This window comes from Camarhynchus parvulus, chromosome 2 (genome assembly GCF_901933205.1).
Source record: "Camarhynchus parvulus chromosome 2, STF_HiC, whole genome shotgun sequence".
Classification (NCBI taxonomy): domain Eukaryota; kingdom Metazoa; phylum Chordata; class Aves; order Passeriformes; family Thraupidae; genus Camarhynchus; species Camarhynchus parvulus.
Window position 1 is genome coordinate 91394886 of NC_044572.1, and position 24207 is coordinate 91419092.

At 39.7% G+C, this 24207-nt stretch overlaps 1 protein-coding gene across 3 annotated transcripts in view; it reads right to left on the reverse strand.

Annotated features, from left to right (window-relative positions):
• Positions 1-4922: 4922 nt before the first annotated feature.
• Positions 4923-24207, reverse strand: part of NR4A3 (nuclear receptor subfamily 4 group A member 3) — a 28384-nt gene continuing 9099 nt past the window's right edge. For 2 of the 3 annotated variants that reach the window (XM_030943505.1, XM_030943504.1), the window contains 4 exons: positions 23363-23535; positions 17870-18069; positions 16514-16692; positions 4923-7105 (listed from right to left, as the gene is read on the reverse strand). In XM_030943505.1, coding sequence (XP_030799365.1) covers positions 6843-7105; positions 16514-16692; positions 17870-18069; positions 23363-23535 — 815 coding nt within the window. In that variant the 3' untranslated portion in view covers positions 4923-6842. Of the gene's footprint in view, positions 7106-16513; positions 16693-17869; positions 18070-23107; positions 23536-24207 lie in introns of those variants that run through there. The other variant, XM_030943506.1, reaches the window with a different exon arrangement.

Consider the following 24207-nt stretch of genomic DNA (forward strand, 5'->3'; position numbering starts at 1 on the left):
CCTGGTGGCCAAGGAGGCCAGTGGCTTCCTGGCCTGTGTCAGGAATACGAGGCCAGCAGGACCAGAGGAGGGATCATCCCTGCGTACTTGGCACTGGTAAGGCTGCACCTCAAATCCCAAGTTCACTTTTGGATTCCTCAGAACAAGCATGACATTAAGGTGCTGGAGTGAGTCCAGAGGAGGGCAATGGAGCTGGTGAAGGGTCTGGGTGGGAAGTGCTTCAAGCAGTGGCTGAGGAAGCTGGAATTGTCTGGGGCTCAGGGGTTGTGGTAGCAGCTCTCTGGCCGCAGAGAGGAACAGACGACTTTCCCAGGCATTTTCCTGGGGAAGGCTGTCAGAAGATCAGAGAAAATAATGATAAACAATTCTTATCTCCACTTGCTGCATATGTGGTTGTGCACATGTGGAATGTGTTATGGAAATTTGTTTACCAAAGGGTGATTTCTTAATTGGACACTGGTGATGGTGTTTTGATTCATTGACCAGTTTGATCAATGCTGTATCAGACTGTCTGCAAAGGGATGAGTTTTTTAAGAAATATAGTATAATATGATATAGTATAATAAAGTGATTGATCAGCCTTCTGGAATCATGGAGTCAATGCTAGTTATTACCCAGCTGGGTGCCTGTGACAACAAGGGGTGACCTCATTGCTCTCTACAACTGCCTGAAAGGAGGGTGTAGCCAGGTGGGAATCAGTCTCCCAGATAACAAGTGACAGGACAAGAGGAAAAGGCCTCGGGTTGTGCCAGGGAAGGTATAGATTGGATATTAGGAAAAATTTATTTACTGAAAGGATTGTCAAGCACTCAAATGGGCTGTCCATAGGAGTGATAGTGTCACTGCCTCTGGGGTATTTAAAAGGCAGATGTGGCACTTGGGGACATGGCTTTTTCGTGGATTTGGCAGTGCTAGGTTAACTGTTGGACTCAATCTTAGAGTCTTTTACAACCTGAATGTTTCAATGATTCAATGAAAATATTAAACAATGTGGAAAAAATGCTTTTTTTTCCCCATGGTCTTATCTTTGGCATGACTTCAGAACCTTGTACTACTTGAGTAATTTCATTATACACACATAAGGATCTTGCCATATACAGAACATCATTTATATCTGTGCTGTGCTTTAACCCCTGCAGGCAACTCAGCCCCACACAGCCACTTGCTCACTCCACACTTGTGGGCTTGGAGACAGAATCAGAAGAGTCAAAGGGAGAAAAGTCTTGGGTTTCTCCCAGTAATAAAGACAGGTTAATAGAGAAAGCAAAAGCTGCATATGCAAGGAAAGCAAAAGCTGCATATGCAAGCAAAGCAAAACAAGGAATTCATTCATCCCTTCCCATGGGCACGCAGGTGTTCAGCCATCCCCAGGACAACAGGCCGCTATCACGCTTGGGACTTGGGAAGGCAAATGCCACCACTCTGAATGTCCCCGCCTGCCTTCTTCTTTCCCAAGTTTTTTTTGCTGAGCATGATGCATGTGGTATGGAAAATCCCTTGGGTCAATTGGAGACTGCCTTGGCTGTGTCCCCTCCCAAGTTCTTCCCCAGCTTTATTGCTGCCAGGGTGGGGAGCAAAAAGAGCCTTGGCTCTGTGTAAGCTCTGCTCAGTAGTAACAAAAACTTTGTTACCAACACTGCTTCCACAACCAATCCCTTTGTTATCAACACTGCTTCCAGCACAAATCCAATGAGGTACTGTGACAAAAATTAACTCTATCCCAACCAAAACCAGCATAAGGTGGAATCCCATGCTTCTTTATAAAGAAAATCCTTGGTTTTGTGGGGTAAGGTCAGAATCTTTATCTCATTTGACTTTCACAGCCATATAACAATTTCAAGTATTTAAACTCCTTCTGTGATCAAACGCAGCCACAACATTCCATATTGTGAATATAAGCATAAAGGTGACTAAAGCTAAAAAAGAAAACAGAATAAAATTTGCTATAAGTGTTTCCATTTGGTAAACAAGTTTCTTTTACTTTTATTTGACAAATCACCGCATTGGTAATACTCACAAATGCAGGTCTGGAATACAATTCTCAAATATGTCCTCTGCTGCTAAGAATTTGATTAGCTGGCACCCCATTTATTCAATTACTACATCAATGGTTTGGCATTTTTAAAAGCTAATCCTTTTTGTCCATTAGTAATTATTATTTAATCCATATTTTGCAATATTCCTAATGGTTGGTTTCATTAATTTAATAAAGGACAGATAAGTATTTCTTTTCTAAATACTATCCAGTTTGGTTGACAAAACATGTGATTGGATTGACCATGATTTTGAATGGTCTCATGGATGACTTCATAAGCAGGGTAAGAAAGGTCAGTTTGAATACCTGGGTTATTTTGAATTTGTCATGTTTTTATAATTTGATACAGTGGCAGTATAATGGAAAGAAAAGGAAAATGAAGTAAGAGCATTCACTGGACAGTAGCTCAGCAAACAGAAGGTTTTATTCCCAACTCTATGACCGAGATGCTGTATGCCCTTGGGTTGGCATTCTCCTATTTTATCTGTTTGGACTGGAGCTTCTTCTGGGTGGGAACTGGAGGTACTAATTAGAGTAGGTAGCAAAATGGGGGTCCTGATCTCCGTTGTGGCCTCTAGGTGTTGCTATAATACAAATAATTAATCAAAAGACGTTTCAGTGTCCTCAGAGGGTGTTGCCAATTTTTCCCAGAACCACACTTAATTTTATACAATTAAACCCCTCTCTCTCCCTCCTCTCTTCAGCATAACTGAAATTTTAGCTTTGTATATTGGGCAAATGAACCTGAATGTGAAAAGTAAAGGTAGGAAAGCTGTAGAAAGAGATTTGACTCACCTCTAGGTTAAGTTCCTCAATTTGGCGTGCCTTTGTGATAGTCTCTTGTCCAAGGGTGATTGCTACTAGAGGAACCTGCTATTATATTCCTGACTCAGCCCAACCTTCCACTGACAAAATATAAACCTTTGGGCATCACATCCCTTAGCAAGGCCTCTGCAGCTGGTGTGTTTTAGGGGTATAAGCACACAAGGCACACATAAAGACACAAGTGCAGGTTAGATCAGGATACAGGCCTGTTCTCATGTCTAAGGACACAAGACCCTAAAATAATTACAAAATGAAATACTTGTAAGTTTAGTGAGGATAAATGTCATCTTGTAGGGTGAAAGTTCAGACCCTGGTGTGGCTTGATCTCAAGATCTGCATATTTTGCTCAAGAGGGAGCTAATATGCAAAACTCATTGTCATTAACAATCTTAAGATTCATAGTAAAATTTTTAAAAATATGGCATAGAAAAAAAAAACCAACAAAAAACCCCAAAAATAATTTGGAAGAGTTAGCACAACCTTTTGTTTTGTCACATTTTCAGGGCAGGGGCTGCCAATCCTGCAGCCCAGCACAGCACATCATTTGATGTAGCCTCCAGCCGAGCAGCTCCTGCGGAACAGCGCTCGCGGAGGTGTGCCGGAGCCGTCCATACTCACGGCAATGCCCGGAATAGCGGCAGATGCCTCTCAAAACTGCGTTTGTTGGAAATGCATTTGTAGCCAAACAGTTTTGTCTGGCAGGGGATAAGCAATCCCTCCTGCAAGGCAATGGCACGGTAAGGAAAGGAGCTGGATGGGCATTGGAAGAAAATGATGCAGGTGCCTGCTGGAGCGATGCCTTAGCAGGATTTACTGATGCACAGGGGCTGAATACGGGATGGGAGCTCTGTCCTCTTCCTGGCCAGACATTGGTGCCACGAGCCCTGTAGCCATCCACTCTCTTCTCTGCAGCCTCAGCAGCTCTGGATTATCAACTACAATCCCTTTTTTGTCATGGAGGAGAAATACAGTGAGGGGTGAATAGTCTCTGTGCTCTGGTCTATACGTGGTTCAACCCCTGGAACAACCATGGTCCAGCTCTCAACATCTAATTGAGATTGCATAACCAGATACTGCAGGCATGTATTTATATAAAAGCTATTTTAATCAAAAGACTAGCCATTAAATTGCCAGTGTTCTTAAGCATGCTTCACCAATTTTTCCACTTTTAAGACTCAAGTAGACAATTTTTTTTAATGTTTTATAAATGATAAAAAATTCACATCAGATTTTAACAGAATTAAGCATACTTATTCAACACACATGGGGCCTCTGAAAAAAATGTTATTCAATTTAATAATTTTAATTTACATTGTATATGTACATGAGCATTTCTTTCAACCCACAGGTTAACACCACAAAAAAAAAAAAAAAAAAAGAAAGAAAGCACTGTGGTTAGCTGAGTGAAGAAACTCTTGAGACACTGTTGTCTGAAATAAAAGCAAGGCACTCTCCCTTAACACCTGATATATTCCTGAATTCTGCCTAGACAAAGGCATGTTCACACTGAGAGAGCTCTAAGAATAGTAGTAGATTTATTCTGCATTAACTCTTTCTTTTACCACTGTGACAGGTCACCGGTTGTACTCTAGGATGAATCAGTGTATTGAAGTTGACATGAAGGACAATTCCACAGATGATGGGATTTGGGAGAGTATCACACCTAAGACTATCTATGGAAGACTGGAGGACACAGACTACGTGAAATCTCACACGGGGCTCTCAACCTGCTTCCTCCCACTCACATTCCACTTAATAAATAAACCTTGCTCAACAAAAAAGCAATTTTACTGTACTATGCTGATTTGCTTCAAAATCCTTGATAAGGGCACGCTCGCAAAAAGGTCCTGCAAGCCCTTGTCTGGCTTGTGCTCAGCACCTGGCAGGATTTGTCCTTAGATAAAAGTAATTTCTCAAGGGACCTTGTGTCTTACACAAGGAGAAAAAAGCAAACATTCTTTTTTTGGATTTTATGTCTGTATGTTTTTGTATGCGCACATGTGTGTGAGTGTATATATATATATATATGTATATATATATATTTAGTATATACAAAAGCAAATTCAGTCAAAATATATTTGTCTTGCTGGTCAGGCTTGTTACAGCAACCTACAAGAAACATTAGCTTCTCTGATATTTAATTATGCTATTATGTTTGCACATAAGCTTAAAAGTCAATACAAAAAGCAATACTTCTCCAAATATTATCTGCAGGTAAACCAGAAATATTAACTATAGTGATTAGAAGTCTGTTTCCCTATTGACACTACTATAAATCTTGATATAAGAATAATTTTTTCATAAAAGCACATCCAAACATAGTAAGTGATAAAATACCAGATTACTTTTTGAAAACCATACAGTGACTCGATATCTGGGTTATCCTTTGCAGCAATTAGGCAATTCATTTGGCATCTGTTTGATTGTATAATTTAATTTCCATATAAACAGCATAGTTTAAAAAAAGACAAAAGCTAGAATGTTTAAAGCTAACAAAAGATACAGTGACATCAGGTTGACATTCAAAAATTTCTTTAGCAAAATGACCAACAAAATTTTGACTTAATACAGTGCATATAAAGTTTTTTAGAACTGAATTTTTTAAATATTATTTGAATTTAGCAAAACATGAGCAAGATTTTAATATCAAAGTGCTAAACAGTACTGCCTTAGAAGTCACTGCAAATAAACTGTAAAATAACTCTGCTTGTGATTTGACAGATATTTTATATACAAATGGTTAATAAAAAGACACGCGCACATACACACGCACACAAATATAGGTATATACATATATATACATACACATTATATATATGTATATAGTTTTCCAACTGGTGTATCTGAGTCAGTGTGAACACCCCATTTAGTTATCACGTGTAACAGGGTTCCCATGAGCTGGCAGTCATTGCAATAAATACAGGCAAAGCCATTACAATATACCATGCATACAAACATTTATACAAATAAAGACACTATGCAACAAATTATCTCATATTAATATGGCATCAACAGTATAAACATACAAAAAGGAGTACGAACACGGAATGTTTAAACGCAGCCCACTATATCCTTCCTAGCACTTACATTCATACTATTTTACAAGACTTGCTTGTTCTTGAAAACCATCTTCTGTCTGTTTACTAACGAGTCACTTGTGTTAGAAGTCTAGAACTGAACTATCCCTGATACTGACCCTGTATGCTCCAGTCACTACTTACTCGGGTTTCCTTAGCTAAGGAACAACTGAGCCACAATTGCTCCCGTGTCTTCCACATACATTTGTCAATAAGTCACGCTACATGGAATCAAGTTTGGAAAACTCTGTCAGGTAAGTTAGTGCATGTAATTTTCTCCCTTGATTTCTTCTGTTTGTTTTCCTAATAAAATAAATTAGTTAATAAACGAGACTTAGTAAGACAGCACTTTAAAAAATTGCACTTGAACATGGGAGCTAACAGCCATTGTCATTTTGCTATATTTGATTTGTATGAAATGTTTAATTGAATGTACTTTGCTAAAAAAGTGAATTTTTGATTAGATTGTGCTGATGTATGTGCCCTTGATGCAGGAAGTATGCTAAAGGTATCCTCACAAAACACATACTACCCTGGCAAACAACAATTTGCTGTTCTTTCAAACACAGCTTCTACAATTTTACTCCTCATAGACCATGAGGTGTTAAACAACAGATTTAAAACAGTCATGTTAACCTTTTACTGCTGCTGGGATAGCATTGTCCAAAAGTGCCATATTAGCCATTTAAAAAACCCAAATCACACGAAAGAAAACAAAGAACACAACCCCAAACCAGTAAGCCAGTAAGTTTCAGGCCTCAGGTTGTATGGACAAAGCGCCAGAAAAGACCTCATGTTAGACTCGGAGCGGCTTTTCTGTTAAGTGAGGGCAGAAATGTTAGCTGTAAGTCACGATCCGTTTGCCTGCTCTGGCGGGCGTTTGCCTCTCGGGAGGGTGGTTTGACTCAGAAGGGTAAGGTGTCCAGAAACAGCCTGTCGACGATGGAAGGGGCTGGCACCAAATCTTCCAGTTTCAGGTAAAAGATGCGCTGCAGTCCCAGTGTGCAGAGAGAACGCAAGTCAGCCAGAACACCCAGTACCTTCGGCTCTGCAGACTCGAGCGGTTGTCCTTTGTTTTGGCAACTGAAAGTTAAGTGATCTTTCAAACTGCTTGTGATCTTGTTGCATAGCTCTTCCACTTTCTTTGGTTCTTTTAATCCATGTCGTTCTGCAAAGCCAGAGGAAAAAAACCACGTCAGCATCCCTATCACAAATGGAGAGAATGTGTTTCCTTAGGTGTAACCCAGGTGCATACTCTGGAACTCAGAGCAAAAAGTGCTCTGAGAGTGTAGATTTCTCAGAACAGCTGGGGTTACATGGAGCCAGTTAACCTTTTTGCCGCACAAAATAAGAGAGGGCAAGTGCCCTTTTCTCTTAATCTACTAAAACAGGTGACAGAGATGCTCAGTTATGATTGAAATTCTCGTACAAGGAATCCAAGCATCCTGTGTATCTGACATAATTTTCATTATATGAGGCAGAATTAATTGGGTGATTTTGCAGCAAAACCATCACAGGAGGTGTTTTGGAGATTTCCGTGCTTCCCCACCAGTTGTGAATGCTCAATAACTATGGCAACCATTATTTATTCAGTGAATTCAAGTGGCGATCAATATCCTTAGCTAGCTCCATCAGCGCCCAGCCTAGAATTCCACCAGGAATTTGCAGACACTCTTATAGGAAACTAAAGGCACCTTACTACCCTTTGTTATTTTGATCAGCTGCTGCTTTTTAGTTTATTCATCTTTAAAAGCTCTAAGATAAAAGAAGCCTGGAAGTTAACTATTTTGCTTTGAGAGAGCAGCGCCTGAACAGCTGCTATGTTATCCATCACAAAAACCTCAGCACTCTTAAAAGGAAGGAGAGCTGGGGTTTGTTCCCCTTCAAATATCTTTTTAAAATACAACAATGATGTTAAATGTATTCACAGTTCTTTAAGCATAAGTAGAATTAATCAGATTTGTGATTCATTAAAAGCAGACTTTTTACAGGGGAAAGAATTCTATGTTGTTTGCCATCAAGGCTTAGTGGATGAACTAAAGTAACAGAACAAAAAAAAATTCAGAAAAAAATCTCAGATTTGTGGTGTATTCATTTGCCTCTGACTTTGAAACACACAGGTAAGTAAGAAATGGCTTCACAGCAAAATCATAATAATTTACATGTGAAATGGAATGGTGACAGATACAGTAATCAAAGAAAATGCAGGTTATATTAAGTCAATTAGATATATAAAACAATGACAGCAGTGGATAAGGAGAAATTGTGGTAGTTCTTGTGTTTGATGCTTTTGAAGTCATCTCCTTCCCTGGGCCTCTCTCCCATCCCTGGCAGCCAGCAGCCACATTGTGCCCATTGTCCCCAAACCTTGTTCCTCCATGCCAGGAGGAGCAAGCAGCAGACATGTCCTCTGTCTGTCCCCCAATGAACAGTGAAAAGAGTACAGTTCTCTCTACTTCCAGAAGCAGGACTATTGCCTGCACCAGGCACAGTGGTGCCTTGCCCAGGCCTGTGTATATAAACTCCTTGCTCACCACCTGTTTTGGCTTAGATACTCTTTACAAACCAATAAAACAGACAGGATTCAATGAGGGCAGTCAGAAATGCAAAGGTCGGGTTTTCCACTGATATTCACCCATTTTACACGTTTTTTTTTCCAACTGTATTTACTTAGGCAGAGTTAGCTCCTGAATAATACTGGTTTGGGATCAGAATCAGAGATGTGCAGACATGGACATCTCTGTCCAGAAGCTACTGTGCTCTATCATTTAAGTATGGCCAATCTGCCCTGTTGTTTCAAAGCACCACTTATCCAACCAGTGACATCTGCTTCAGACATCGTTTTCACCTTGCAGGAATTAAAAACCCTAGGTATTCTGAGTGCCTTGTTTACATTAAAACATGAGAAGTCAATGAATATTTAAAGCCTTTCCAGTAAATGGTGTATAGTGTAATTATGTAAGCCTTAACTATACAGGTCACTGAGAGTAAATACTTAGGCAGATTCTGCCATTAAAAATCTTGGCAGATAAATATTTTATACAGGTTGGAAGAGCTGTAGGGCTTTTTTTTTTTTTTTTTTTTCTACCACTAGCCTACTGAGAGAATCTGCAGGACATTAAATTAATCTTGCAATCTTTGAAGAGCTCCCATCTTTTAATCTGTTTTGTTTCCTAGCTGTGTAAGTGAAGATATTTTTATAGATGTAGGGAGCTGGAATACTAGAATGGATCCAAACCCTCACTACAAATTAGCAGAGCAAATTTTCAAACCACTGCCACAGTAGGTGGGTACCTTGTTGCGGAGTATGGAAAATTATCTCTGGCTCTGGAGCACGCAGCAACTTTGTTAGCATTTCCAGCCAGAACTAAACAGCTTGTCTCCCACTGACAAGTTCAGAAGGTTTCATGAAAAAATCATGTCTTTCGTGAATAGCCATGAAATGTAGGAGGCAAAACACTATGTGTGCAAAGATTATCATATTAGTAGCCTTACTTTACATAACAAAATTGTGGAAATTCAGAATTAAGAGCTGCTCTGTCCTTAAAGTCTGGTGCTACAGTATTAAAGCAGTCCCTGATAAACCAAATTGTCCTCCCCTGAGTGAACTGCCATACAAAGGCCTTCACTATTTGCACATCTCCATAAGGGTTAATTCCTCACGCCTGGAGCTGCCTCTAGGGGTTTCAGTCTTAAACCCCTAAGGCATCCATAGAAAGTCAAAGCCATCTGTGTGGAAGCCCTTGTGCGAGGGAAGGACACTGCATGCACCAGCACTGCCACTGCAGTCTCCAGTGGTAGAACACAACCACTTTCTGAAGAACACACTCATCTAAGAATAGGCTCCTCTCCTTGGTAGACTTGAGGCATCTAGGGCCTAATTTGCTCAAAAACTTAGATTGAACAGGGTTCAAATAACAGGAAACACATTTTCTTGCCTTTTTCACAGGCCCAGTCCTGTCTGCACAAAGACCCACAGTCTTTCTTATACAACCTAGAGGGAGCAGCACCAGGCCCCTGTGGTACGGGTGTGCAGTGGCACTGACACCAAGAGCCTCTAATCATTCACTGTCTTCCACAGGATGTTCTTATCCACATGGGAATGATATGGCCAAGAATTATCCCAAGAAGTACAGCTGGTCAAAATAGATAGATTTTCTTTAACTGATTGAGGAGATGTGTAAATATTATTGTAGTCAGACTTTCTTATAATGACAAAGGCACGTGTTAAGTGAATACAGGATTTCTCAGCCTGTAACAAACCAAGATTGTGTTTTAGGATATCATTGATTTTTGCGAGAAAAATGGTGATTTATGGCAAAGATGCTGTCAAAATGACTCATCAAAAGTCTTACCTCTAAAGCTCTGCAAACTTAGCTTATCCTGGTAAACTGAGCACAGCAATTTTTTACACCTTTTTCTTTTTCCCGGGAAGCTGAATGTGGCTTTGTGCTATCATTACACTGAGCAGCAAAAACTCAACAGGAAGAAAACAAAAGACCCTAACCCCTGACCTCAGGTAGATCATGCCAGGGTCAGGCAGACTGAGCACTATTTTTACAAATGCCTCACTTTACACTACCTGAGCATATGCCTCTCAAAGAGTGTGAGTACCTCAAAGACCCCGGGCTCTGCACTCTGTGTCATGGGGTATCGCTTTTAGTCTCAATTAGTTCTGAGGTGTCCAGAAATGCAACGGATGAACACTGCAAACTTAAAATAGCCTCTTGATTTTCTTGGTTTCAATGTAGTTATGTGATTTTCTCTTCCCCCTTCACATTTCTCTTCCCCTTCTATAACTCAAATAAGCACAAAACTCGGTTGCCTACAGCTTTCTCATGCACACACTGTTACACAGCAACACTGCAACTTGGCAGATCCAAGAGTCTCCTTTCCTGTTGCAGTCTGGCCCATATTTATCCTGCCTAACTCTCAGACACTCCACAAGGGTGCCCAACCTTGGTGCACAGACCTCTCAAACTCCTCCTAACATCAGTGTGAGGATGGACCTTTTTAGAAGATTATTACAATTTCAGGTGCGTGAATCATCTTCTGGAGGTGCCCTGTGTTCTCCATCAGCTATGCAAGGTACCTGAAGTCAGGTGAGATGAGTAGCCACACAGAACACCATAGTTTGCTCCCTCTTTTAAGAAAACCACAACATAATACAGAGACTGCTGGTTGCTGTAGAAGTAAAGAGTTCTTGCCTCTACAAAGAGGTGGGAGTGAAAAAGGAGGAGTGAGTACTTTACTTTGACGCTGACAGTATTTCCCTCAGCTAAGTGGCAGGGGGAAGGCAGACAATGCAATCTGGAGGGGTTTTTTTTTATAACTAGCTCTCCTACACTCCTCCAGTCTGCCACCTGCTTGTATGTAGACCCAGCACATGAAGCACCCACTCCAGAGGATATCCTGGCAGGAGGACTGAAGGATATCTGCTGCTGAAGAGTAGGTAAGTCTCGATTCCATTGGGAGGTTGGACAAAGTCATGTTCAGAAGGAACTGCAGCAGTCATACTCTTTTTAGCCACACTGGTCTCATCACTGTTTCTTGGTATGACTGATGGTGCTAAAAATTGTGTTTGTAAACTGGAACAGAAAGCCCAACAGCAGGAAGACAAACACAAACTCCTAATTAATTGAAACCTCACAATATTCTTCAGTGGTCTGGTGCCAGTCTAACAAAGCATTAGGAGTGTGAATAAGCCCAATATATACAGTGATTCTGGGCTGGTCTGTAACACACTTAAAATAAAACATGCTGAAAGAACTTGGCTGAATGAGGGCTAGTATGCTCTGTACTCAGCAGCATCCCACTGAGAGTGTCAAGTGGGCAAAATAATAATGGTTTGATGTGGATAGAGAAAGGAAAGGGCAGAGAGGAAAACATAATCAACAAGGAGAATGAGAGAGAGAAAACACTAGCAGTTCTAGAGCAGGCAAAAATTTGAAGCTGAATTAGAATGTGCCCTTCAGATGATCTGTACTGGACTCTCAGTCTTTCTATTTTCACACTGACTGAAAAAAACTAACAAAAAGTCATTTGGGAAGTTTAAGAAGCATTTTCAAGCATAGGCTGAGTTAGTATCTAGTCTACTCTGCAAAGCTTTGTCTTCAACACTGCCCAGTCCATCATGGAGTGACTGCGAAGGAACACTTGTGATCCATGAACACACTAAACTCATAGAAATCACCTGTAGGGGATTAACAACAGAACTTGACCCAAGACCAGCATTTCCTTTCCATGTTGGCACTCTTCTTTAGCTCATTAGATGCTACATACTAACAGAATAAGTGATCCAAAGGAGAAGACCATGACAGACCTAATTTTTTTTACTTTCATAGGCATGTGAGGTGAGTGTCATGTGTTGTTTCCCACCTACTTTCTTCTGGCTGATGCTTAGAGCAACACTCATTTGGTGTGGAGGAAGTTGTGTCCAGCCTTTCTAAACCAACTAAAGGAAGTAAAAAAAGAGAAGAGAGACAGAGAGAGGAAGATCCTAAAGGAACACCTTACAGTAAAAAGATGTGTTTTGGCATCTCAGAGTTCTAAGTTAACTGTTTGCAAGCCTCCACAGTACACAAGATGTGACTTTAATTCTGGATGCTCTTTTAAGCTGATGTCTTATCTGAGAGGACCTGAAAACTCATCGGCAATCTGACATAATGCTTTTCCTTCTAGGCAACATACCACAGATTTCCAGGACACATAAAAGAGATAGAAAAAGCAAAAATATATGGACTTTCTCATGGAATATATAATGCAAAATATTGTAAATACCTTTAGTTTTACCCAAAGCAAACAATGTATGGAACTACACTGAAAAGAACAAATGACCCTACATGCCTATAACCATGCATCCTATGCTGTCATCTGCAGCTGTGGCTGGGATAGGACATGGAGCTTTGCAGCTCCAAACAAGTCAGCAGGGTTAATTGAAGGTTGCTGGAACTACTGGACCTGTTACTGGGGAGGCAATTTGACATCCCAAAATAAAGGAACAGCCTTCAGTGTATCTTAAGACACTGGGACCAGTGAAATGTCTTTTAGTCTCCAACACTGAATTTTACATTTATTCCCTCTTCCTTCACTGGGAGTCAGACATTAGTTCTCCCTGTCATTCTTGAAGAACACAGACAGAATATGTGAAAGAGAGTAGTGACTCCTCTTACTCTTCTCCCTCAGCAAAACTGCCAAAGATTGGTAGTACATAAGAAGGTTTGCGTTCTAGAACACATCTTTATTTGGTCTAAGGACAGCACTCGTGAAATCAAAAAGGATTACCAGCTCATTATTCTCAGAAGAAATTTTTTTTTACCTGGAAAGACAATTCTTGAATTTAATGCTACCTAAGATGCTGTACAGTATTAAAACAGGCTATGACTACTACAGATCACAGGGCTGTTGTCTTGTCTTTTTTTTTTTTCTGGTTAAGCCATCAAGTCATAAGCAATTTGTATGATAATCAAGAAAATTTTGCTCAAGGCAGCATTCTGGTTTTGCAGTGTTGTTACTAAAGGCAAACAACTAGATTCACAAAAGACAGCTTTCCCACTTCTTCTTATTTTGAAGCCTAGTGACACGGATATCTACCTGGAACATGGGAGAACCATGGTCAGATTCCCTTCCTGTTGGAACCAGACCAGAGATAGGGCCTTAGGTGTCCCTCTAACCACCAGCTTGTCCACAAATCATCAGAAACAACAGCCATTCTGTGGCCCATGAAATGTATCAAGTTCTCTTAAGACAAAAGACAGTGGTACTCAATACTTGGATATCCTGTGTTCCTGGGAAAGGTTGCGCTTCCTTGGTCTGACTGACAGAAAGGGCTTGAAGCAGAGTTTGCCAACTACCCATTGCTTCCAACAGTGCATTACAGGAGAAAAGGGTGCCTTCCCTGGAGATAAAGAATGGCACCTAAACCACCCATCTAAATCTAAGCCATGCCTCAAAACAATGCTTAAAAATGTTCAACAGTGCAGACTTCTTCAGGTTTCATCTTTGCAAATTTTCTCTTTGTTACTATTTCTCTTTTGGTGTGACCAGCTGAAAACCATCACATGGCTTGTCATACTCAAACTGCAGGGAGGAGACAAGAAGCTATTTCTTGTGGGATGCCACATCAGAGCCAAATCTCAAGGTTTTCCTGAATAAAAAATTTCAATACACTAGCTAGAATCACCTGATTTCCTCTTACATGTTTTATTTTAACATTGTTCATCATTGTAAAATGCTATCCATTTTCAGGTGACCAAACTTCTGGCTGAGTCCCTGAGTTAGCTAACTGCCCTTGGATATCTGAAACCTGTGAATATAAGTCACTAGAGCTTTGGTCTAATTTAGATCACATGAAAATACATGCTGTCCTTAGACCAAATCAGCAGAGATATATCAGCCTCACAAAATAAAAGAATAAGCAGAAAACAACATTAAACACCATCTCACACAGGAGAGAAAATCAAGAGAAGCTTGACAAACAGAGAAAATCTTAAAGCTTCTATGTACAGAAATAGTCTCCTTATAAAGGCAACAATTGCTTCCATTTGTCTGGAAATTTTGGGAAGACCAGCACAATACAGGAAACTCCTGGAAGTGTTGTGATCGAGGAAAGGAAAAAATATGGGATGTATCCAATTAAAACCTGTTTCTAATTATCCTAAGGGGTACTGAGCCAGCCACTGGACAAGTCTGACTCCTTATATAGGCCAAGCAAGCAGTGCTTAACTGAACAAATTACCATGTTAAAACAGAACGTGGGTTTGTAAGGGCAGTGAGTTTTCCTCCTATACATTTGCTTTTGGTACATTCACGTAGCTTGCTGAGAACCCTGTTCATCAACCTGCATACTCTTGGTCTCCAGGAGGATAATCAACTACACACTACCTATGGCTCCCTAAAAAAGACATATCTCATATATAGTAAATAATCTAAACCACTCATCTGCGCTATATATATATGAGCATATATGCATGTATGTAAATATATAGAGGGACAGCACTTGTCCTTGATTTAGAGATATCTAAATGCATATACATATATAAATACATTATAAATGTATATAAGTATGCACACACATACACATACATGTAGGTGTTTATAGTACATGTATGTAAGTAGGTGTGAACGTATGCCAGTGGATGTATATACACAGGAGAAAAAAAAATTGGGAATGTTCTTTCTGACTTTAACATACCACTCATTTTGCCAATTTTTTTATACAGAGTAAAGCAGCTCCAATGAGTTATTCTGGTCTTAAATGTTTTATCAAAAAAACCAGAATCTGGATCTTAAAGTATCCTTTCCAACTGCAGAAGAAATTAACAAAAATTAATAAAAGACCTGAAAATCCTTAAGAGACAAAGAGATACATACATACACTAGCCCTTCATCAAAATGCAGGAAGACAGCATACTGTGCAAATTCTGAACCCAAAATCTTGGCCCCACAAATGTCAGTAGGAATTGGCCAATTTTATTTTTTTATATCTGTCATTGAGGGTTTTATCTCAGGGTTGCCCTGACATCATTCTCATCCCACATAAAATGAAGACTACAGCTGGTGTTGTTGAGGCCACTGCCTGCAAAGTAGTGGATGCCTGAAACGCAGAAGGAAATCAGTATCTCTCCAAGTGGAGCTTATAAGCATCCCTAGAAGATCCAGCTCAGGGCACACTGAAGCCTTGTCTCACACTGATGACACAGCTGCACTGTTAAACTACCAGTTTTTCTGATATGAGTGTGGGCTCTTTGTGGAGATGACTTCTGCTCTGAATTCTGCTGTGTGGTTGTCAGACACCCTTTCTCCCAACTCCCGCTGCTGCCATCAGCCGTGACTCTTCTATTGCAAGTTGCCCAAGGTATGCTGGGCTTTATTCTTTCAGGAATGCAAAAATTACACTTTAAAAGGTTATGTTCCCCTATTTTGTACTCACTAGACAGATTTGGCAGATTCTGACTTTAGCTTCCTGCTGTTCACCCCAGCAGGTAGAAAGGGTCATACAGTCACATGCACACCCAAAAGCTTTTGTACAACTGCGGAATGTGACTTTTTCTCATTATTCTCTGATTTTCCTCTCTCATAAAAGCAGTACATGGAATATCTAGGCTATCCTGGTTACCAAATGCAGCCTGCCCGCCCTCATGGAGCACTCTTTCTGGTCTAGCTATCTTGCTGAGAGATGAGCTATGCTAGCTGTACGGCTTCTAGGTCTTAAGCTGCCTTGATATTACTATTCCTACACAGAAGACTTGGCTCTGGTAATTCCACTAAAATTTTCTAGGACTTCAGAAAGTATCTTGAATATTTTTGTAGGAGCTACACAATTTACTTGGAAGCAGTTTGCTTTTTGGAGACTACTCCGAGAAAACAATGGAGCTGCAAAGAAATAGTTAGACTATATTTTAAGAGGGGTGTCTGATAGCCTAATGTTAATCCACAATTTCAATTTGGTCATGCTAATGCTTAAAAATCATAATCACTTCACCCTGAACATAGCTAAATTAACTGAAATTGCTTGAATCTATTATAAAGCAAAGCACTAGAGTCTGAAGCTTTCTGTTAACAAAGGAGCACTTACCTGTAATCATAGTTAGAGCTGATAGACTTGCTAAGGCTGGGATATCAAGGTTAAGGCTCTTTAAGTTTAAGGAAAAGTCTTTAATAGAGTCGAGCCACTCCCCAAATCCTCGAAGGCACTGAAGTCTATGAAGCACGAGTCCATTGCAGAATACAAACTTATCCTCAGCAGTATCAGACCTCAAATAAAAACAATTGAAAAAATTATAAATGCATCTTCTACTTTACAGAAAAATGCCTAACCAGTATTGAAGTGTCTGTCATTTAAAATCCAAGGCATATTATCCTGAGACATATGTGGGCATTCACGTTTGACAATATGTTTCTCCCTCGAGGCCAAAGTACAACAAACAAGCTTCTGTGATTGCTTACTTGGTAGAGTTATAAGCCTGAGGTTAGCTGCAGCATGTGGTGTAGACTGTCTAATTAGTTAAGATTTTGGTCCTGCCCAAAGGCATAAACAGAGAAGACATTTTGCATTAAATACTGTATGTTTGAACCAAAGGAATACTAAGTGAGTGCGTTTTGACATACAAAACTAATAAAAAGATAGGTTCTGCAACCCTCAGCATTTACTTAGTGTCATCTGCATTTTTCAGATTGTAAAAATTGACAAGGAAAAAACAATGGAGAACACACGCAGTAATGCAGGACAATACGCATAACTGCATAAACTTTTATATGAAAACCTGTGTGCATGAGAGAAATTATAGTCAAGCTTTCCTCTTCTTCCCTCTCCATTACCAATATTTTTGTTTAAAAAACACATGAAAAGGTCATTTTCAACTTAAATAAACATGGGCATAACTGAAATCACCAGTCTGCAATTTTGCCAGTTCCTGAAAGTGAAATTGGTAAAGTGTCTTAACTAATGCTAGTCTGACAAACAGCATCTCACTCTATTGAATGACTTGGTATTAAAAAGAAAACCAATCTGAACAAGATTTTATATCTTCTTCATCCCTTTCAAAAACAGATGAAAAAGGGAAAAAAGAAAAAAAATTCATACTCAAGTGCATTTCTATATTTCATGCTTATGAGTACAAAGCAGACTTGCTCAAATAGTACCTGAGGATCAATTTTGATTACTATGTAGGAGGAAGATGAGACAGATCAAATAAAAGAAGCACATTAGTGACACCTATGATCTCTTTTTAAATCACCTTCTTGGTTTTTCCTGCAGTGTAAAACAAATTAAACACCATATCCTCTGTATGCAGACATTGCCGATTTTTTTTTGTGCTTTTTTCTTGGTACAAATGACAATGTTCAAAGATAGTGCCATATTTATTCCTTAAAAATATTCAGATGGATGATTTTTCACATCATCTTAAGAAGAAATTAAACAAATAGTTACCTGATGGAGAGTCTTAGTACAAACAGCTCCAAAAAAGCTGATTCTATGAGTAATGTCTGATCTTCTTTAGGGAGGTCAGTAAATCCTGGGATTTTTTCTGCCCAGCCTCTAGTTATGTCAATGGAGGCAGTCAGAAGATTATAGAACTGTTGTACATGTTCTGCATCTGTGCCTGCAGCAGCCTGATCAGTGGAACAGTACTAAAATGAAAGCCACAGAAAGCAAGGTTATATGCATTTAAGGGCATTCTGTGAAACATACAGCATTATTTGCCCGACAACATTTCCTTCTGTGGCAAAGCTGGTATTATTTATAAAGACATAAAAATAGGTCTACATCTACCTACTTATTTGGTTACCTACAGGCATTTTGCTATTCAGATAGATATTACAAAAATATTTCCATATGTATAGAAGTAATTTCACATTTATAACTAAAATATAATATCACATTTTACAAGTACCTATATGCTATTAGTAAACAGAAATAGAAATCTGGTGGGTAGGATAATTTGCATGACACTAGAAGAGGAACATTATTTGGCTTACTACAATGAAACACTTTTCCCATTGATGAATTTGTCTCAGTATGTTGGAAATGCAGATTTCTTCCAAAACCTCACAAAGTGCATTTTATCTGACAGTGATAGAGACACATAAGATAAATCACATTTTATCTGACACATGCAGCATTGCTTCATTTGAATACAGAATTGGTTCAAAGTAAACCAGCTGCCCCATATCACCTCGTATCCTTCAAATTGAAGCATTTGAGTTTCAGCAGAACCTATTATCCTGCTTATGTGGCCATAACTCTTCCAGGCAACCATTTGACAGTCTCAGCTTGCTCAGCTTCCCTGTGACCCTCTGACAGCTCCCTCCCCACTATCTCCTACTTCATCACCAGTGGATCCCTGTCACTCCTTTGACACTGCTCGCTCTCTCTTGGCAGAAAATAAAACAGGAGCTTTTGTGGCTTAGTCCAATTCTGTGCTTGGAAAGCGCTGCTGGTTTTCTGAGCAGGTACTGAATAATGTGGCATTTATTGTAGTAACATTCTCATCTGGGTTATTTCTGGAAGAGACTTCATATCCACTCTCTCTCTTATAGGTTCAGCTAAAGAAAGGTTAAGGTAGTCTCCATGGCTAAAAGAAGCCTGCATACTCTTTGGAAACAACTTCCCACATGCACTTAGGCTTGAGTCCATCAGACTAAAGGCCACTCCAGCAACTCTCCAAGCCAGAGTGGAAGCAGAAAAAACTCCTTCCCATCGGTAACAGTGGTCTGGCAGCATGGGAGGACCATATTACAACCATGGGCTGCAGGTATCACCCAAAAGTCACCTCTGTGCAGGACAGAGGGATGGGGCAGCAAGCAGAACTTCTCAGGTAGCTGTCCTGTACTCTGCCTCTCCTAGCTGGAGCTCATTGCTGTTGGCAGGTAAGGGATGAAGGACACAATGCCAGAGTTGCTGACTGATGGCAGAACCACAGCAATCCTAGAGACCTCTGTCTGTATCTGGTTCCTGGTACTAGCTCTTAGTGACTCTGTTCTGCTTAGCCAACCCTAACTGCATGAGTTTCTCATGGTGCCTTCCAGCTCACATCCCTAATCAGCTGGTGAAACACGTGCAGTCCTTCTTATAAAGTTCATATAGAGACAAATTTTGCCTCAGCTGCTCCAAAGGATCCTGTGACACTGAGGCAGGCAGAGGCCACAATACAGAGAAGATGGGGAGCAGCAGTAGAATCCGTATGCTGCATCATATTTATGTGTTCAGACCCCCACTTGAATGGAGCAGCTGAGGACACTCAAGCAGCAAGAATCACCTGCTTCTGGCACTGGACTGCAGCAAGATGCACACAGGTAATTAATGGATAGGCAAAGACAATTTGCTTTTTCAGAGACCACGCATGTTCTGGACCCTCTAGAAGTGACCATGCAGAGCAAGCCACAACAAGCGTGCATTTTGGCACTGGGAGATGTGCTTTGCTACACAGGGGCTGACCTGACTCTGACTCTTACTACACAGAGAAACAAAACAGACTGATGCAAACTCCTACCTCACAACAGGTATTGCTAAGCTGAGATATATCCTTGATCCTTTGATCAGTAAAGAAGGAAAACAAAAGGACAAGAAAAAAAGGTACTGCCCATTTTGAATGGGTTCATTCTAAATGTAACTCATCACAACTCAGTGTAATTATGCCAGGTGTTAATTTGTTCCCAATATTTATAAAACATTCCTTTGGCAAAGGTAAGGCAAAGTTTTAACACCTTCTAATGAAGCTGAATGCTGCATTATGTCATGTAACTGTGAATGCTACAGTGTGGTATACCCCACACTGGGCATTGAATCAAATTAAATGCATCTAAAAAAATTATAACGTGTATTTTTTTTTGCATAGTCTATCCCATGAGAGCAATTTTAGAAGAAAGGTAAAAGATTACATGGAACTGTATAATTTTCAGCTGCTGCAATACATCACTGCTCACTATAAAGTATTAGCACTTACAAAGAGTTGTTAAAATAAAACATTATTTACTTGTAACAGACTTAGGAGCATATAAGTAACCATAAACAATATGTATGTTTCTGTTTCATGCACCACAATTGTGGGTTTTTTCCATGATTATTTCATGGAGAAGAAGTGATATTTGACCTAACTTGTGACCAAGACAGCCGGCAACCCTGCCCTTGGTCAGGAGGCATCACAGGACGGAAGGGCTCCCTCCGATCTGCATTTCTAAACCTGCCCTATGCAAACTGGAGGCAAACCGGGAGAAAGACAAAAGACAAAGCTCTGCCCCCCTCCCTTCCTTGGAGCTCCTTTGGGAATTAAATGAAATATGACTTGCTTAAGGAGGGGGTTGCATGTGTAGCAAGCAACATTAATTTGTATGTTATAACTGAAGAGATTTGGAAAGCCTGAGGTTGGGAAGCCTGATAGCACAACTTAGCTCTGCCCTTTGCCTGTTTTCATCAGTCCTTCATCGACGGCTACAGCTGCAAAAGCCTAACAATAACTTCTCTGCACAGAAGAAAGCCTACACTCATTTTTCCAAAAGCCATGATATGTGGTTCATTTTGTGGCCCAGGAAGGGGGGAATAACTGCCTAAATGCTGCACTCCCCCTCTGAAAAGGCAACATTTCTATTTACATTGGTGCCTACTCTGCATGAATAAGAATGGCAAGGGTCTGTTTCTCATCTCACTTCCTTAAAAGCGTAAACTTAGGGAATTGTACCAGTAAACAGGTGTGAGACCAGACTACAGCCCTTGGCAATTGCCTTTTGAAACCAAGTACCTAAATATACCACGGCTGTGGACTGGTAAGATAAAACCAGTGCTGAGATGAAAAGCAGCCACGTTCTGAACAGAACTGTTTCCAATGTTTTGGTGTAAAAGTTGTAGCTTATTTATGTGTTATGTGTGTGTAATTTATTTTTGGTTTTGTTTTTTTCCTAGGTTGCTCTGTGAGTGTGTGTCTCTACAGGGTTTTCTGGAGGTAAGGGATACACATTTTCTCCGAAACTTTTATCAGTAGTTTTAAGATGTCAAGATATTACAGCTTGTAAACATGAAGACCAGGCTAAACATTAAGGTCATATCTGCAGAAGTGTCAGAGCTGACTCCAAAGCCAGGTTTCCACATCTGCCCATTTGTGGTGCTCAGCAGGGTCACAGCCTAGCTGAACGTGCCATAAGTTAGTCTTTACAGGTACAGGATTATCCTTCATAGGAATATTTTAGCACTGCAGTGTGTTTATGATATGTTTCATTACGTTCATTAAATTCAGTTAATCTTGCTCTTTACATAGCATTTGTTTTTTGACCTCCCCTAACTTTCCAAAGTGTAAGGGTCTATGAAAAACATAAGAATCTACTTATTTCTTGCAGAATATTTTTGTCATGTCAGTACCGCCGGGCATAACAGACTATAATATATTTTAGTGTACAGAAAAATTTAGATATTAATATGTCCCAACAGATAATCATACTTAATCTTTTAGCTACTAAGACGAAATTAATTTACTGTCAATCATATGCACATGTAAAGTCCAACAGAATCGCTCACAATTAAATCTGTGGGTTGTTTTCATTAAAAGAGAAATAATTACTGCAGGACAAAGAAAAAAGTCACATACAAGTACATAATTTTTGTTCAGATTTCTGTAAATGCAAAAGAACTTTATATCAATAAATAAATACAAACTATGGCCCCTGGACTCCTGCAATTCCGTGAAACCCAGCAGATTTCTATCAAAGAGCACAGCTCCTCACACACCTTGGTATTTGTAGAATGATCCCTGAGACATTCTGGGTAAATTAAGGTACATGTAGATATGGCTAATGCATTCTCCCTATAGTAGTTTGTCAGACACTGAACAGCTAAATTCTTGATAATAACTTGAAAAATAATATGATTTAATACTTCCAGATTAGTTTGAAGAAAATACATTACAGCATGCTTTAAATTGCTAAATTATATATGTAAGTATAGTCTAAAATAGCATAATGTAATTTTTATATAATTGCAGTAAATATGCTTTAGGATTAAATATTACTTAGCAACAAGTGATAAATGGCCAATGGAGTTATTGTCTGAGTACAGCTGCTATTTTTAATAATCTCAAATTTAATCATATTTCTTTAAGGGGGAAGAATTAGACCTTGTTTTCCCACAGCTGTAGTTTTTTTCTTACCCTATATCAACCTGCCCAAAAATTATATTTAACAAGCCATTTCAATGCTGTATTTTAATAAGTACAGAACATTTTTTTCAGCTTTCAGAATACTCCATGAATATTTGAATTGTGACTATGCCAAATTAAAGAACAAGGTTACAAAAATATATAATCTTTGGTAAAGCTTTGCTGATTTTTCAGAATTTTAATTTTAACAGGCTTGTTTTAAAAATGTGAGTTTTACTGAAGGAATATTTAGGCTGGGGTATCCAAAGCATACTCTATTCCCATTTAAATAATGGCAAAATTCCTGTTGATTTCAACAGGATTGGTCCTATCCATCCAGTGTCACACTCTGCAACTCTACTATCTGAATATTAGGGAAGTGCTACTAAATTTTAGCCTTTCGAAAACAGAAGTTAAGCTATTGAACATACAAGTACTGCTCCTGATTAATCAATGACATCATAATTGATTGTGTTTTGGCACAGCCTTTTTATAAGAAGAATGCTCTATTTATCCATGCATTTTTTCTTTAACTCAGCCACTGAATATACTGCAGATTATTAGATCATTTTGTGATTGAGATCCTCACAATGAATAGTTACTAACACTAATATCTACTGCACTTCCTTTCCTCTCATTGTCCACCTATCACGAAAAGACAACGGCTGGCTGGACCGATTTCTACCCTCATCCAAATTTCACACTTAATTTCATTTTGGCAAAGCAGCTGGTAAGGAGAAATGCAGCTTGCAAATCATTTCTGTGCAGAAAGCAAACAGGGAAAGGAAAGTGAGACATACTCTTGAATAGTCCAGCTCCCTGGGCGTGGAGTCGGTTAAAGCTCGAACAAGGGCATTCATCATGCTGATGGGAGGAGAGGGCGGAGAGGGCTGAGAGGGTTCTTGCTGTAAGGGGCTCTTTGGTTTGGAAGGCAGCCGACCTCTTCTCCCTTTCAGGCTGTCAGTACGGACAACTAGGTGAAAAAAAAATTCCAAGAGAATCAGTTGTGAAGGTACCAGCAAATGATGGATCAGAATGAACACCCCGCTTTCCTTAATGTGGCCAGACCAGTAAAAATAAGTGCTCTCCAGTTTCAGCACGTGCTCTTGATGCCTTTGATTGCAAAGGAACACAAACGGCACCAGAACTGTGTCAGACCTACGATCATAAGCAGCAATGTAGCTGCTTAGTGAGAGCCCAGCTGTGTTCCTTGTATCCATGCTTTGTTTGCAGCATGTCAGTGTACCCCTGCACGTGTGCCTGTGACACTCCACTGCTGAAAACAACCTGAATGTGAAACACAGATTTTAGTGTTTCTACTAGCAGTGTCCCTCTTAAATGGCAGAGGCATTCATTTAAAGTAATTTTAGATTTCTTGAAGCATTTGAAAAAATACGGTCACACTATATAGGTTATATTATCCATGTCAGTATTTGCAATGGGACTGCTCACACAATATTACTCACATGCTTAAATATTTGCAGAATTGGGACTAATGAGTTGATCCTGTTTCCATTTAAATTAATTGCAAATTTACAATCAGCTTATGGGAATGAAACGAGATCTTATGTCAAAATGCACACAATCCAGTGCAGCCCCCAGTGAGAGAACAAGGGGAAGCCAACAGCATTATCGAGCAATGTTC